We start from the raw sequence: 16,778 nt of genomic DNA, 5'->3' as shown, positions 1-16,778 counted from the left end.
TTAAATATCCAGTGTATGATTATTTACATTATTAATAAATAAATAGAAAGACATGATAAATGTACTTTTTAATGTTATTATTTTTAAAATCAACAAAATTTGACGTACATAACAACGTTTTATTATTGAATGACATTAAACAAAATTTATTTATATATATATGTAATATGAAGATTTTATGCAGTCAACTAATTATAAATTTTTGTTTGTATAAAAGTCAACATATGAGGTTAATATTAAGGAAACTAATTAAAATATGATTTACCGCATCAGTATATACAAGGCATACAAATAGTTAGGACTTAGTAACTGAGTGAGCTCAAAATCTATTTTTGGTCTCTTTATCACTAGCTTCAAGCTCACTTATCATAAAAAAACTCATTTCATAATAGTTATCTTTGAATTTTTTAATGCTATCACAGACAATTTTTGTATGAATATTTAACCCTATTATTAGAATACATTATAAAAAAATAAACAAATAATGTGTTTCTCTTATTATTGATTAAATTTATAAAATCACAAATAAAAAATTAATGTTATGTTTATTCAAGTGCGAAAAAATTGAAATTATGAAATTTTGTGCTTATTATATAAAATGAGAATCCAAATAATCTAAAGAATTGTTTTATATTATGTTTGAATATAAAATTTAAGAAGATAATTTATTTTTATGTACCGTTAAAGATTATATTGATATTAGTTACAAGGAAAAAGTTTGTTGTAATGCAAAAAGCAAATAAAGGAACTTATAAGAAGTTCAATCTGAAGAATTTGTTTTTGTCTTTTGTAGGTAATTATTTTTTACATTTGCATTTTTTATCACAAAAGTAAGAAAAGAATAGAAATGTTATGTGAGTTTTTGACCTTGATGAGGTTTTTTTTTTTTTTTTTTTACCAAAATGGAGTCCGTTTAAAAAAAAATTACAAATATAGGCAAGTCGTGTCAATTTGGCACGACTTCATATGCACAAATCGTTCCAATTTGACACGACTCTGCCATGTCATACTAAAGTCGTGCCAACTTGGCACGACTTCTGTCCTATCATACTGAAGTCGTGTCAACTTGGCACGAATCTGCCACATCTTAATTTTTTTATTTTTTTAAAATTTTATTGTTTATATATTGGGTAGGAAGTTATGTAATGTTAAAAATTAATTTGATACATAATTTTCTAAGAGTGTTAATTTTAAGGAACAAAAAAATTGGATATATAATTATTTTTAAATTATTTAATTATTTCAAAATAATTACAAATTATTTATATTATTTGACTTATTTAAAATTTATATAATTATTTTTAAATTATTTAATTATTTCAAAATAACTACAATACTTATACCTTTTTATATTTTAATATAAATGACATTAAAAAAAATAAATAGGTTTAAAAAATGTATTATTTGAATTGTGATAAAAAAATTATTACTTCAGAAAAAAAAATGAATAATTGTGATACACGATTATCCAACTTTTTGTTCCTTAAAACTAACACTCTTAGAAAATTATGTATCAAATTAATTTTTTACATTACATAACTTACAACCCAATATATAAACAATAAAATTTTAAAAAAAGTTATGACATGGCACAAGTCGTGGCAAGTTGGCACGACTTCATTATGACATGGCAGAGTCGTGTCAAATTGGGAAGATTTGTGCATGTGAAGTCGTGTCAAATTGGCACGACTTGCCTAAATTTGTAATTTTTTTTAAACGAACACCATTTTGGTAAAAAAAAAAAAAAAAAAAAACTCCATCATGGTCAAAAACCCAATGTTATGTAGGAAGGGATTGTGTTCCTGACTATTATATGGAGGTTTTGTAGTTTAATAAATATTATGTTTACAATAAGCATATAAATAATGTTTCAGAAGGCAATGCACACAATAAATATCAGGTTGTACTATGTCTATTTTGATTGTTGGAATCATTTAAAATTTTTCACAAAAGAATGAGTGATATTTTCTCTTTATACTATATTGATGATTAGTAAAAGATAATTTGGATTTTCACAATGAAGGTGGAATACAAGGTTTTCAACCATTTAAAGCATAAAATAATACTCGTGTTAAAAAATTGGTAGAAATGTGAAATGCTAAATAATTTGAGTTTTATTTTCAATAATTTAACAAATTTTGCGAACATGAAGACATTACGAGACAACATAAAATTTGTCATAATCCACAACATAATGAAGTCGCAAAAAATGGTGAATCTGACGCTATTGAAAAAAGTAAGGTACATGGTGTTTCATTACAAGTTGAATAGAAAATTGGGTTGAGGCAATTAACACAACATGTTTTGTGGTGAATTAGTCTCTGTCCACAATTAATAATTTCAAGACCTTATTAAGGTTTATTTTGGCTAGTGAGTTGATTATTCAACTTTAAGAGAGTATCAGAGTTAAATGTACTACAATGGAGATGAAGGTAAAAAATAAAGGTGTTTGTACTTTACATTGCATGAGTGAAAAAATATTTAAAATTTAGTCACCATCTGAAGTAGGTATGATTTTGAGTAAGGACATGACATTTTATGAAATGATCATGTTCAATATGAAATATGGAGGAAGTTCGAGTAAGTTTGACGAGGTTACCTAGCAAATGGAAACTAAATTATGACCTTCTGAAACGTCAAAGCAAAATAAAATGGAATTTTATGAGCAATACCAACATCTGCACTAGTTGGAGTATGGAGTTGAGACTGTCCAAACACATAAACTGTGTTATATAAAGTGAATGCATACTAGGGTGAGAAAACTTCCCACAAGGTATAAGTATAATGATCGATTGAATCTAACAAATAAATTATGGTGATGTCAATAATTTTCCTTTGCTTTTGAAGAACAACACTTAAGATTTGGAGGAGATGCCAAAAGAAGAAAAGTTGTTGAGTGCTAATGAGTCTTCAAAAAGTCTAATGCTTGTGTTATGAAGCATCCAATGTTGAGATTGAATTATTTAGAGCACCCAATATTATTCCCATAATGTATAATGTTCCTTTAGTAATTAATGCCCATATTCAAAACTGAAATGTGGATTATCATGAGATTTACTCTTTGATGATCAGACACATGTCCATCAAGGTACTATTTACTCCTCTAGTAGCAAAGTTGGGCATGAAAATTAACTTTACATGAAAACTACTTTTTGCCATAATTATATAGGGGAGAATATACTACTTTCTCAATTGGATGAGAATCCTGACAAGGAGGACATGATTTGCAAATTGTGAATGTCATTATATGGGTTGGAGTAATTTCCAAAATAGTGATACAAGAGATTTAGGTAGTTTATCACGTGTCATAAGTATGTCAAAAATCCTTATGAAGCATGTGTTTATCATAAGGAGGTGGAAAAAGTTATTGGGTTTATCTAATTTTGTATATGGATAACATGATCAAAACTTTTAAAAATAGGTTGGAGATTCAAAAATTGAAGTTATTGTCAAGCAGATAATTTGAAATGAAAGACATGAGAGATGTTGAAAATATTTTATGCATGAAAATTTGGCCCAAAATAATATTTTTCCTAAGTCAAAGAGATACATTCAGAAATCTTAAACTATTGTGTACCAAGTCAGTTTTAACATCTTCAACGTCCATTCATTTTTTTATGTTTATTAGTACTCAATCTTAAGTAAAGAGTGAAAATATGTTACATGTTTACTGTGTTAGTGCAATTGAGAATTTGATATAGATTATGATGTGCACTAGACTAGATTCAATATTATAGTTGATTTCTTAAGTAAAAAGAGCGTTGATATAGAAGGAAACATATCCTTGGATACTTTCAATATTTATATTTATAATCAGACAAACTTATCCATCAATCCATTTACATTTTTCTTATATTGTATATAAAATATTAAAATTAAATCTAAAAATTATTTACATTTTTCTTATATTGTATATAAAATATTAAAATTAAATCTAAAAATTATATTTTAAAGAATTATAATTTTGTTCATTGTATTATTTAAAAGAACTAATAAAATTTAAATTAAATTATGAATATTTGTTTATTGTAATTCTATTAATAGGTATAACATGTAGTATACAAAAGTAAACATTTCTTCAATTTATCTAATTACATACTTTAATTATTCCATTAAAAAAAAACCCATTGTGTTTTTAAAAAATACATGTATATTTTTAAAAAAATCCAAACTTTCTTATAACCAGTCCAGTTTTTAAAAGCAGGTTTGGTTCGAACGGAACAATGATAAGTTTTTGGCTGATGCACTGTACAACAAACACGTTGTCATTCTCGCTCCACTTAATGACTAATTAATTTATGAAAAGTTTCATAAGCACTAATTAACACAACAAACATTTTGCATTAGTTAATTGTTATTTTTGGGAAAGTTCCTTCACAACAAACACGATGTCAAGGTTTGTAGAATTGAAAGAAACTGATCCAAAAGTACGTTAGAGACATTTCATTGAGTTTTATCATCAACTGATCTTTTCTGGTTTCTTTATAAACTTTGCAATCACCCTTTTGTGCAGGAGAAGATTGCACAATAAATTAGAGAGGCAACAAATGTAGAAATTTGGAAAAGATGCAGTACCTACATGCCTCATTCAATGTAGAAATTTCCTTTTCAAAATATTTTTTATTCCAAAATAAAAACAAAGGATCAAAATTACATATTATATAATAAATCTCATATATGTAATAATCTAATTCTAAATCAAAAACAAATAATCACATAAAACAAACTAAAGTCGTTAGTCTTAGTTTGTTAATCACCATTGGAGCAAGGGAAGTTTTCTAATGATATTATTTTAATTATCCAATTTTTTCCGGTCTTTTTAAAGTATTAGGAATTGAATTTTGTAAGACTAAAATTACGCAGTTAAAATATTTAAAGAGATGGAAAATTTAAATAAGTTAAAAATTACTTTGATAGTGTTAAGATATTTTTAAAGATAATTATTATAAAAGATAATAAATTTGTTATTATGATTGGTGATTGGATTTCCCTATAAAAAGAACTGTTTACACTGTGATCGCATATACTGTTCTCGAATTTATGTTTGTGTCACTGTCGGTGTTGCATCGCGTGTGGTGGTGGACTATGGACGCCAACACATAATAAAGAAAAGACAAGGACCACATCGTAAGTGTAACTTCTACAGAACCAAACGAACGGCGCGGCACTAGCATGACTCTCTCTCCTCCTGCTGTTTCCAATACTTCCTCACACCTTGTCTTCACTGCTCCCACTGCAGGGTAGGTTTTCTCTTTCTTCTTCTCCTTACAGTTTCTTCACAATAATCATAAGCCTCTTTAATTTTTCACTAACCTACTTAACTCCTATCACCATCATCGCTCCACATGGGCGCAAATAAATCAAATCGATCACCTTTTTCCTATCATTTTTTTTCCTTCTTCCTTTAATTAGAGCTGATTTCCCAGCTAGGACTATCGATTTTGCAGCAACAAAGTCAACCTTCGTTTCAAATGCTTGTAGGATTTGACATCAATACTCGCATCAAATGCCCTTTGGGGGGGATGGATCTCCTCTGACCATGGTTTTATGTGAAATTCTGGATGTTATCCTAATAGTAAGCTGTTTTTCTTTTTGTCCTTGGTCTTCCATGTTGGTAATTGCAGATTGGATACAAGTCTATTGGCTTTCACGCACCACAAGTGTGCATCTGATTGATTTTTGTATTGGTGTATTTGATTGGACACAAAACTCTTGTGTAGTAGAGAATTATGGGTATTGATCATTTTGTGATTAAGGATTAAAAAAATCATTTTTTTTGGGTGCAGTATACTTTTTGGTTTTTCCATGTTGGTAATTGCATCGTGGATACAACCCTACTGGCTTTCGCGCATCATAAGTCTGCATCTGATTAATTTTCTGTATTGGTGTATTTGATTGGAGAGAAATGTATGTGTAGAGAGTTATGGGTATTGGTCCTTTGCGATTAAGGATTGAAGTGGTCAAATTTTTTTTGGGGGCGGCGGTACTGTATACTTATAACTTTGTTTAACAAATATGAAATTTGTATAAATGGAAGACGATAAGGGTAAGGGATGGAGGGAGGAACAATAGCATGTTAAGGGAGGCTGTTGGTTTATCCAGTTTCCACCTTTATGATTTTGATTTCTGAGTGTAGGTTTCATGTTGGGGTTCAAATGCTCCTTGAATGGTTTCATGTTAGGTTTATTACTGTTTAGTGCAAATAGGAAATGCTATTCAGGATAAGTGGATAAAAAAAATTCATTGATAGTTAATGCTACGTGAGTTTGAATATTTGTTTGTTACAGTCTAAAAATGTTGGTAAAGTAGTATAATAGTTTTGTGCAAGTCTCTTGAAATTCATATCTCACGTATTCCCTTGTTTCTCTTATCTGCTTTCTATGTCATTTGAGATAGTTCCCAGTTTGTTTCTAGAAAAATGTTTGATTGAGATAGTCTTCTTTTTTGAGTGATTTTCCATGTTTTTTTTTATCATTTCTCAAACTTTGCATGTTGTCCTTCTTCATTTTTTATTTTATTTCCTGTTCCTTTTTTCAACTTCCCTTGGACTTCTCCAGTTCTGTTAGAACCATGGTGGTGTGGGGTCTTCTGATTTGGCATGTTTGTTTTGCCTTCTAGACTCCTTTCATAAACAATTCCTCTTTGTTTCGTGGCCAATAAATGCATACAAATCCTCTCTAAATTTAATCAAGCCTGTATCCCTATTCTTGTTCTGCCACAACCACAACTTTCCCTTTTGATGCTTATATATAGTTGTCTTGTCTCTCCTCCATACAATTCCTTTTTTGGGATTAAAGCTCTTCAGTTAAGTTTCGCCTCCATAATTATCAATTTATGTCTTATTTCCTTTTGTTTCTGTTGGTCCCATTACCAAGTTCAGCTTTACTACTCTATTTTCTTCAATCGTACTCATAAATGATGCAACAATTTCTGGGTATGTTTCAATAGGTTTTAGCTTTACATCGCTATAGAGGGAAAGAATAGGGATAGAATTTATATGGAACTCATTCATATATGTTTGAGGTTAAAAAATTTGTGGTCAAACTTAAATGAAGCTTACTATCTTAAATCCTATGCCTGAATCACTCTGGTAAATGTGGAATCCTTTCAGTTCAAAATGCCATTCTCATCCTAACTGAACAATCAAAATGTTAGCATAATATGCTTTAGAAAAGAATTACACATATTGTGTCTGATGCCGCCTGTAGCAATTGATTATACCCAGCATTTTTCTTTTCAGAATGTACATCTAATTGTGTGTGTATCATCTGTTCTATTGAAACTATTAATATGCTTTGACACTCTTCAGGATTTCGATCACAGAATGAAATGTATCAATGTATTGGTTGTGTAAATTTTCCTTATGTACGGGCTAATATTTCAGTTCAATTTGTTACTCTCTTGCTTTTACCTAGATATCTTGTTTTGTTTCCTTTAACAACAATGATGAAATATGATTTTACTCCAGGAAGATGCGTGATTTCTCCGTCATAGATGGTTTTGTGGAGATAAGTGAATGCATGGCAGAGATGACCAAGTACGTGGCGAACGAACCGTCTGTTGGGCTTTTCTTTATCCAACAGCATGCCCAAAATGCAGTACCCAATGTCATCGGGGCTAAGAAAAAGGTTGATGAGAAATCTCATGAAACAACTTTGCACACAGAAGATTTGGAGGACTCTGTCACGTTGGTTCAATCAATGAACGAGCATGGATTTCCCATAGCTGATAAGATGATTGGAGAGATTAAGAAGTCTCTGAAAATTATAGGAACAAAACAGCCGAAAAGAGGGTTGATCAGTCCATTATCACGTTCTCATTCAGAAAGAGCTAGTTTTTATACTCAGGAGGGAAATGAAAAAAGAAATAACTATTTTTCAAATGTTTTGATGTCAGCAAAACAGAAGGCTAGCAGCTTCAAGTGGGGACAGCGTGATGCTAGTGGATCCATAGATTCCATGGATGAAAAGCCACAGACGTACCCTAATTTGCCATTGACAGTCTCATCTGCAAACATCACTTCATCTTTTTGGGCTGCCAAAACTGAAGAGTTTCCTGTAGCAATTCAGGGTGAAGATGAGTCTCAACATGAACAGCCTGTGGCTAGTGATATTAGCATTGATTTATTGTCAGCATCATCAGATAGATATGATGATTTCAAAGCTTGTAAAGAAGCTAAACTAGAGGAGTGGCTGGATGGAACTGGAACCCTTGATGATAATTGCGGTACAGGTGATGAGAAAAGGTCTTAGTTAGCTCAATAAAATGCTTCAGCTCTTAAAGGCTATTGTGCAATTTCAACCATCTCTAAATATTGTTTATAAATAAAATGGTTTTTTTATGCTGTAGTAGAGTTGTTCTTTAAAGTTTAAACAAGCATGATAATGTAGGTGATTTGGTTAGGTATGATTTTTCATTCCTCTACCTTGGGAATTTCAATATTTTTTATGTCATCCGAGGTAAAAGGAGCTTTTCATGAATGATGAGAAATAGTACTAGAGTGGTTAAGTGCATAATTCATTGAAGGCTGAGTTTTATGATGGCATGGCAGATGCTTCTATAAAAATAATGGTTGATTATCAACCTAAAGAGAATAATAGAATGGTGAACTGAATTGAATATCAAAGGGCTTTACCTCATTCCTGTATATAATAGGGAAGACTTTGAGAAAAGTTGGCAATGTAGGGTTATTTTTTTGTAAGATGTATTTTGAAATCAACGAAATAACATTATGTTCAATTGCAAGGCTATATTTTTGTTTCTCTCTTGTGAAAGCAGCATTGTGGACTATTGAATTGAACTGCATGTGTTTGACTCATCCAGTGAAGTAAAGAAAGCTGTAAAGTCAACATAGCACTACGCATGGGCAATTTCCTTTCTTCATTATAATAATATCACTGTATGTTGAGTGCTCTAGTTTCAAGGAATCAGCAACACATAAGTGAAATGCATAGCATTAATATTATTAATGAGTGGATGGGAGAAAAGGGAAGTCAAACAGTTATGCGAAAATGGAGGGGTTGCTTTTCAAATTCACCACTTATAAGTTATAAACAAGCATTGCAACGGATCTCGGTCTGTGCTTTCATACAGTAGCATAAATGAATGTCGAGAAGGCTGCTTCTTCCATATGTTGTTGAGGCACCCCGTAACTTTTATAATTTTAGAAATAACTTCTATAATTTCAGACATAACTTTTGTAATTTCATAAATAACTTCTATAATTTCAGAAATACCCTTATGTAAATAAGTTAAATGTTTGAAGTTATGGTTATGGAGGTGCATTGGCGTGAATATTTTGGATTGTGTAATTTGTTGAATCTTTGGATTATATAATCTAAAATTAATTGAAAGGGTGAGATAACTTCTCGATAGAATAATATGGAATTCATAATTGTTGAACAAGGTGCTTTGATGTCTTCAAACTCAAGAGGAATGTTTGAAGACTTTGCTGCTTGTAGTGTGTGTCTAGAAGTATTTGAATTTGTTAATCCATTCTTTATGATGATCCAAGGTTAATTGAATTTTAATCTTTTTGAAAAAGATGTGTTTTCTAAAGAGTGTGAAAATTCAACCTGTTGAAATGTCGATTCAACCGGTTGTTTTACACTTAGTGGATTTTGAAAAACTTGACTTTGTTGTCAAATCAATTCAATCGGTTGTTTCGAGAATTCAACTGGTTGTTTTTCTAAAAACCTTAACAAAATTCTGTTAAGCTGTACCAATCTGTTTTAAATTATTCAAACTGCTTTTGGTTATTTGAATTAAATGCTTTGATCATCTGATTGGAGTATAAACATGTTGTTTTACACTCCTGATCATTAACTAAGAAAGAGAGATCAATCAAAATAAATTTTCAAGAATTCAAAGTGCTTTTGGATCATCTCAAATTGTGGAATAGGATTGTCTTGTAATTCTAAACTTTAATATTTGATTTTACCCAGCTCTATTCTATTCCCTTCTTCCTTAATCATTGTATTTTTGTGTGACTTGGTGTTGTGCAGTTTCAGAGGGTTGTTCTGAAAACTGTGTTTCGTTGCCAAAGAGTGGTGTGTGTTGTTGAGAGGTTCAAGATTATCACTCTTGGCGTGTGTTGTGTAATCTAGATTTGATTACATAATGAATTCTCAGTGGTTAGATGAGGATTGGATGTAGCTATTGGTTAAGAGTGAACCAATATAAACATCTTGTGTGAATCTCTCTATCCTTACACTCTTTAAACTACTTTAGCTTTGATTTTTATAAATTGCTGGTATAAAGAACCGTATGTTTCGCAAAAACAATTGGCTGATTTTCTGGAATCAAACTAAAAAAAGTTTTCTAATTGGCTGAACAATTTTCTAATTGATTGATTTTTCATAGTCTTTCACTCTACCTTCAATATTTGCGGAAATATTTCAAAAATAATTCACCCCGTCTTATTTAAGACTTATAATTATATTATAATTATAACAATAACATATAATTATAATAATAACCAGATTTGGAAAAATGGTATGGATTAAGCAATTTTCGTAAGACAAATATATATTCTGAATTACATGATTTTTTAACAAAAATATATTTCGGATTACATAGACCAAAAGCTAATATCAATTTCGAAAATAATTTTTTAACAAAATATATTTTAGATATTACATAAACTGGAAGTTAACCGAAATATATTTTTTGAAAAATTACTTTCGAATTGTCCAAATACGGTGAACAATTTCATATTACAAAATGGATTTCGACATACGTAATGTAAACTATTTACAAAATACGAAAAACAAAATGACAGGAGGCACATTGACAAACTAGTGAACAATAATAGTAAAATATATTCTTTTTCACCACATAACCACAAACAAATTGTTAAATTTTCCCAAAATGCGTAAAGAACCTCCAAGAAATCTTCAACGAGTTCAAATGGATATTTGGGTGCTTGGAATTGCAACAGTTAGAAAAATATAATGAACGAAGAAGGTGAAAAACTGTCCAGAATTTTAGAATTTTATTTCTTTTTGTAGTGGAAGACAAAATCGTATTTTCACATTTATTATGGATTCCAAGAATATATGAAAGTGCAGAAAGAAAAATCACATCGAAAATCTTACAAAATTATGTTTTTATTTTGGGTTATTAGACTAACGAGAATTTTATAAGATAATTTATTTTTATAACAAAATTATAATATTTCATAATAAATATATTGTTTGGATATACAGTTTCAAAAAAAATTAAATTCTTTTGAAACTTGATAATACATTCAGATCATGTACGTTTGTTCCTACTCTCCCTCATTTAAGATGTTATGTCATTGTTTATGTTATGATAGACTATAGTAGCACCTACTTATTATCTGTCACATATTTGCACAAATTGTTCTACTGGTTTGTTTCTCAAATGATTAATCAAGCATTTAGAGTTAAGTTTTAAGTGTTAATACCCAAAGAAATGAACCATTTTAAACTTATAGTTTTTGAAGCACAACTTTTAAATTAGATAATAATTGTTAAAAGAATGTAAAATCATTTTAAAAAAAAGTCTTTGAAATAAAATATTAAGAAGTAAAAAATAAACAAGTTGGGAAGTATTTTTGAATGAAATCATGAACAACTTATATAAGAAATTAAGATATCATTTTCAACTCGAAATCCTAAAATGATAGATTTTTGGGTTTTCTTTCTTATGTATTGTTCATCTTACTTATTGTTATTTCATGTAAAACTTAAACTTAGTTACATTTAGAATCTAAGCATGAGGGTAACAAACACAACAAAATCTTCTGAGTTATTTGACTCATTTGATTAATAACAAAAGTATAGAAACAATATTTGTGCAACATATATCAATATCATAGATTAAGCACCTTTCAATTGAAGGGTTTTCATTGTTATGCATTGTGAGTATTGCAAAAGGAAAATGAGTCTTACATTGTTTGGATTATAAACTCTCAAAGGACTTATATAATATGACTTTCCATATACCATCAAAGTGGGTAGAAAAGTAGGTGGACTCGTGTGCACAAAATTGTGGGCCACATTTTGTACCTTGGGAGCTTGTGCAACATACCACAGATAAGGGCAATGTTCATTCATTCCTAAGGAAACGATCTTGTTCATGTTATCAATCAACTTTTACTACAATCTTAAAGATTTAAATATCTACTCTGTTAGACATATATAGAGTTATTTTTGTTCTTATGACTTCTAAACCTAATTTTATACCAAGCACATTGACGATTTGACTCATGTGAATAAGGTATGTTGTCGCACTTTTTGTAACACATTATCCAACAATTTGCTATTGCTCTTATAAGGAAGTCAAATGTATTTGAGATTTTCTTACTCTCAAATACATTGTAGAAGACATGGTTAGACAAAATTTTGTTATTATAAAATACTATTGCTGGAAAATGATCGAAGATTAAGACATCAAGATATGTCACATGTTGCTTGAAGATATTAAAGTAGAAAACACAAACCCTACACGATGAATTCTTTTCAGAACTGCTAATTGAAAACCTTTCGTAACTAGACTAACTACAAATAAAAATTGAAGCACATACATAAACAAATATCACTATCGGATCTTATCACTCATATCATCATCAAAGACAGTAATAAAAATGAACGTGTTGTTGCATGAGCTAAGAATTATTTGCTAAGACAATTATGGTAGAAGACAAACCAACTCAAAAAAGGAACGAGAAAAAACTTAATCACAAGAAGATTTTTTTTTTAAATTTTCCCGTCCCAATGGATCTAACCTCACCCTGAAAAAGAAGGGAACTTGTTTTGTTTGTGAAAGGGCATGTCATCATGCACCTCAATGTAGACATAAAGTCAAGAATGAAAATATTCTTAAGACAAATATAGCTAAAGGGGAAGATACAATTGTTATAGTTGTTTCCAAAGTGAAAATTGTGACCATTGTGAACAGATGAGTGGTAGACTTTGAGACAAACAAAAATGTGTTTACCTCCTACATCGGTGTTGTGAGCAAATTAGTGGTAGACTTTGAGGCAAACAAAAACGTGTTTATCTTCTACACCGATGTGGGAGATGAAGAAAAAAAAGTATATGTTAGTGATTTAAGGACAACTCCAGTTCTAGGAAAAGAAAAAAATATTTTAAAACTTAATTTGAAAATACTTTAACTTTAAGTGACGAACTACATGTGTCATCTATTATAATTAATTTAATCTTTATAGCATTGTTGGGAAAGGTTGGGGTTAAAATGTCATTTGAGTTTGATAAGATTGTTATAACAAAGAATGATGTGTTTGTAGGGAAGAGATATTATAATCAATGTCTTTTTGTACTTAACATTTCTAAAGGTATCAATGAATCTACATTTGAATTTTCTGCTTATATGATTCCTATTTTCTGTGACATCCTAGATTAAGACATGCAAATTCTTCGTATGTTATTAAATTACAATGAATATGATTAATTAACATTCATGACAAACAAAGTAGAAAATGCGACACATTAGTAGAATATACAATAACAAATAAAACATGTCATTTTGTAGAACGTCAAATTGAACTTCTAGGTTTAATTCATACCAATTTTGCTGACTTCAAAACAAACCATATCTAAAGATGGTAAAAATTATTTTATAACCTTTATGGGTGATAATTCTAGATAAACTAAATTGTACATAGTAAAATATAACGATGAAACGTTTAATATGTTCTTAACTTACAAAATCAAAGTAAAGAATTAATTAAATAGAAAAATTAAAAGAATTAGATCAAATATAAATGATTAATGTGTTTTCTTTAATGATTATTGCGTAGAAAAAGATATTATCCATAAAGTAATCCCGTCATATTTACCTAAATATAATGGAGATTGAAAAAATATGACTCTAAAAATTTATGAAAATTATACTTAATAGTTCGACTACTCTTGATATGTTTGCATATTAGTTTTGTGATTCTTGGTACTACTCGATAAGTTCCCATTATACCTTAAATTTTTTTACAATGTACCATAGATAAGTCCTTAGATACAATACCCGCACATTAAAAAAATCAAAAAATTATTTTGTTCTTATTATCACTCAACTTTTACTACAATCAACCCAAAAAGTACTACATTGTTGGTTGGTTGAGTATATAGATCACGGGTCATAACATTATAAAAAATTATTAAATAGAAATTAATTTTACAGACTAAAATAATTAGTTTCTATTTGATTAAATTAGAAATGATTTCATAAACTAAGAAAATTATTGATATTTAAAATAGTTCTATTATTAACAAAAAAATATAAAATAGTTTCTAAATTGGTATTTAACCACTAACTACTAAAATTTTAGCTACTAACTATTTTATATTCTAAATTAGTCTCTATTAATCTTTTAAAGATTAATTTAGAATCTAAAGTATGAGTAACTAAAACTTTGGTAGCTAATTTAGATATTAATTTATAAATCATTTTATATTTTTTATTAATAATAAAAATCATTTTAGATATAATATCTTTTAGTCTCTACATTATTATCTAAGTTAATTAATATAGTAATTAATTGCTTTTAGTTTTTAAATTTAATTTTTATTTAATAATATTTTTGAAATGTAAAATTTTTCAACTATGTTTTTTTTACTAAATCATTATATGTAATTCCTTTTATACCCATTTTACATTATAAATGGAGTAACAAAACTCTCACTCCAAATATTTAAAGCATTAAATAATTATTAAATGTAGCACGTTTAACTTCGGTCTTGGGATGTGTCGGGATAATCATATTAATTCACGAATGAATATTTATCAAGTTTCTAAATATCACATGCTCTATGCTATAAATTTAACATTCCATAAGTTAATAAAATAGAATGAATTGAATTTAATGTGATAGGTGACACGCAAAAATGCGTGAAAAGGAGCTCTTTTCATAAGTTCAAATAAAGTTTTTATTTTTATTTTTATTGTGAACAGATTATAATTAATGCTCCTTATGTCTTTCTCTTTCTCTATATATATATATATCATTATTATTCGTGGCAATTACAAATATATTTTTATGTTCTGAAATAATCTATTGTAACCGGTTAAAATAAGATATGGTAAGACTTTGCATTAAGAGAGAAAATAAACAGACAACAGAAATATAATATGAAAGGATATTATTTGAATTGAGAGAGAAAAAGAAGATGTAATTTATTGATTTATAATAAAATAAAAATAACTCAGTTAATTCCGATCTCATTACGCGTGTATACCCATTTATTTTGATACATAAATTTTTTGAGAGTATAAAATTTTTAGTAGGTGAACTTAATCATTGTGTCCCTTTTATAATTTCTATTTAAAGAGATAATTGTACTTGTAATTGGTGTGTGCCCGTGGATGTAGATTGCAGTTGGCGACCGACGTTAAATCCTGTGTTGTTTATTTTTCTGCAGTTGATTCATGATTATGTGTTGCTTTCGCGTAAGTTTTTTCATCAATTTTTTCATAGCCAAAATTAATTGGTAATATCATATGAAACAACTTTTGACAAACTTTTTTTTCATGGATAATTTTCCACGGAAAATTCGCAAAAATAAAGTCATGAAATTTTTTTCATGGATAAATTATTATCTTTTAAATTCTTTATTTTAAAGAATATATCTATCAACATTCATTTAAGAAATAAATAATTTGTAACATTCCTTTTAATAGTTATATTAACTATAAATATCTTAATATCTCTCTCATATATATATATATATATATATTAATTAATGATAGGTAGGATTTTGATATTTCTCTCGAAATTAATTAGGAAAATTAAGATCTGATTACTAATAAATAAGTTGAGAAATATTTATTTTAAATAAATATAGACTTTATCATAATGAAGTGAGAAACGAACATGTAATATAGAACAAATCTGATTAATAGTCTAATAAATCTTAAAATGAGTAACTAGGATCAAAATAATAATTAATTAAAAAAAATAAACTCAATGTGAAAAAAAAATTAGGATGTAGACCTTATTTTACAAAAAAAGTTATAAAGTTTAAGAGAATACTTGACGTGTAAGATTTAAGAAAGAAGACATCATGTGCTCTAGCAAAAGAGGTCACCATATCACTTGACTAGAACATTTTGACTCCATCAGCAGACAAATAAAATTAGTCATGCACCACTTAAATTATAACAAGAGATGCTAGGAACGTGGAATATAGTCGTTAAGGGTGGATAAGTTTTCAAAATAAGTTATCTCCAAAATGGATAATTCAATATCCAATTAGATTGGTGATTTGAAAAGAAACATATTACTTTGAGACGTTGGATGAAAGAGTCATTCACAAGACGTGTAATGTAACAAATTTATTTTATCACAGTTAAATTGTTGTTTTGTTGGACTTTTAAGCTGTTATTTTATCGGTCTTTTTTTTAATAACATCTTTATAATGAGACAATAAGTTCCATGAATTTTTTTCAAAACTACATTAATGCAAAAGTCAAGAAAAGAACAAGCTTATAAAATTAACTAATAAGATAAGGTCTGTACCAACTTATATACTATTAATCGATCTTATTTTTAGTTAATTGTGAGATCTTTAACACACAAAGTAAAATTTAAGTTTAATTCAATTTTACAAAATTCATTTATATTATTATAAATATTTGTTTGTCGATAAAAAAATGTAAAATATTAAAGTATAGAAATATTTTTGTAAATACCTTTAATATCATCTGTAAGACATTGGAAACAATTCACTCATTCTTCTCCTCCTCTCGGCTTTTCGGCTTTTCAGTCTCTTGATGTTGACTCGGACTTTTGGTTACTG

The 16,778-nt window shown here is 28.7% G+C and overlaps 1 protein-coding gene across 8 annotated transcripts; it reads left to right on the top strand.

Annotated features, from left to right (window-relative positions):
• Nucleotides 1-5,021: 5,021 nt before the first annotated feature.
• On the top strand, nt 5,022-8,348 carry LOC137828107 (uncharacterized). Of its 8 annotated transcripts, none has more exons than XM_068634546.1 (3): nt 5,022-5,240; nt 5,427-5,575; nt 7,469-8,348. In XM_068634546.1, exon 3 carries the CDS (start codon nt 7,473-7,475, stop codon nt 8,250-8,252), a length of 780 nt encoding a protein of 259 aa, XP_068490647.1. In that variant the 5' UTR covers nt 5,022-5,240; nt 5,427-5,575; nt 7,469-7,472; the 3' UTR covers nt 8,253-8,348. The 8 variants fall into 8 exon arrangements, with proteins under 8 accessions (XP_068490647.1, XP_068490643.1, XP_068490649.1 ...); XM_068634548.1 differs by having other exon boundaries at nt 5,024-5,240; nt 5,482-5,575; XM_068634544.1 differs by having other exon boundaries at nt 5,102-5,240; nt 5,482-5,575; nt 7,473-8,348.
• Nucleotides 8,349-16,778: the final 8,430 nt, after the last annotated feature.

This window comes from Phaseolus vulgaris, chromosome 7 (assembly GCF_000499845.2).
Source record: "Phaseolus vulgaris cultivar G19833 chromosome 7, P. vulgaris v2.0, whole genome shotgun sequence".
In the NCBI taxonomy this organism is placed as follows: domain Eukaryota; kingdom Viridiplantae; phylum Streptophyta; class Magnoliopsida; order Fabales; family Fabaceae; genus Phaseolus; species Phaseolus vulgaris.
This window is presented reverse-complemented; position numbering and strand designations above follow the sequence as displayed.

Excerpts from the sequence above, each read along its gene's own strand:
- LOC137828107 (XM_068634542.1), top strand. The coding sequence starts at position 5,173 with ATGACTCTCTCTCCTCCTGCTGTTTCCAATACTTCCTCACACCTTGTC. Across the intron at positions 5,241-7,468 it reads TTCACTGCTCCCACTGCAGG|GAAGATGCGTGATTTCTCCG; the intron begins GTAGGTTTTCTC and ends ATTTTACTCCAG.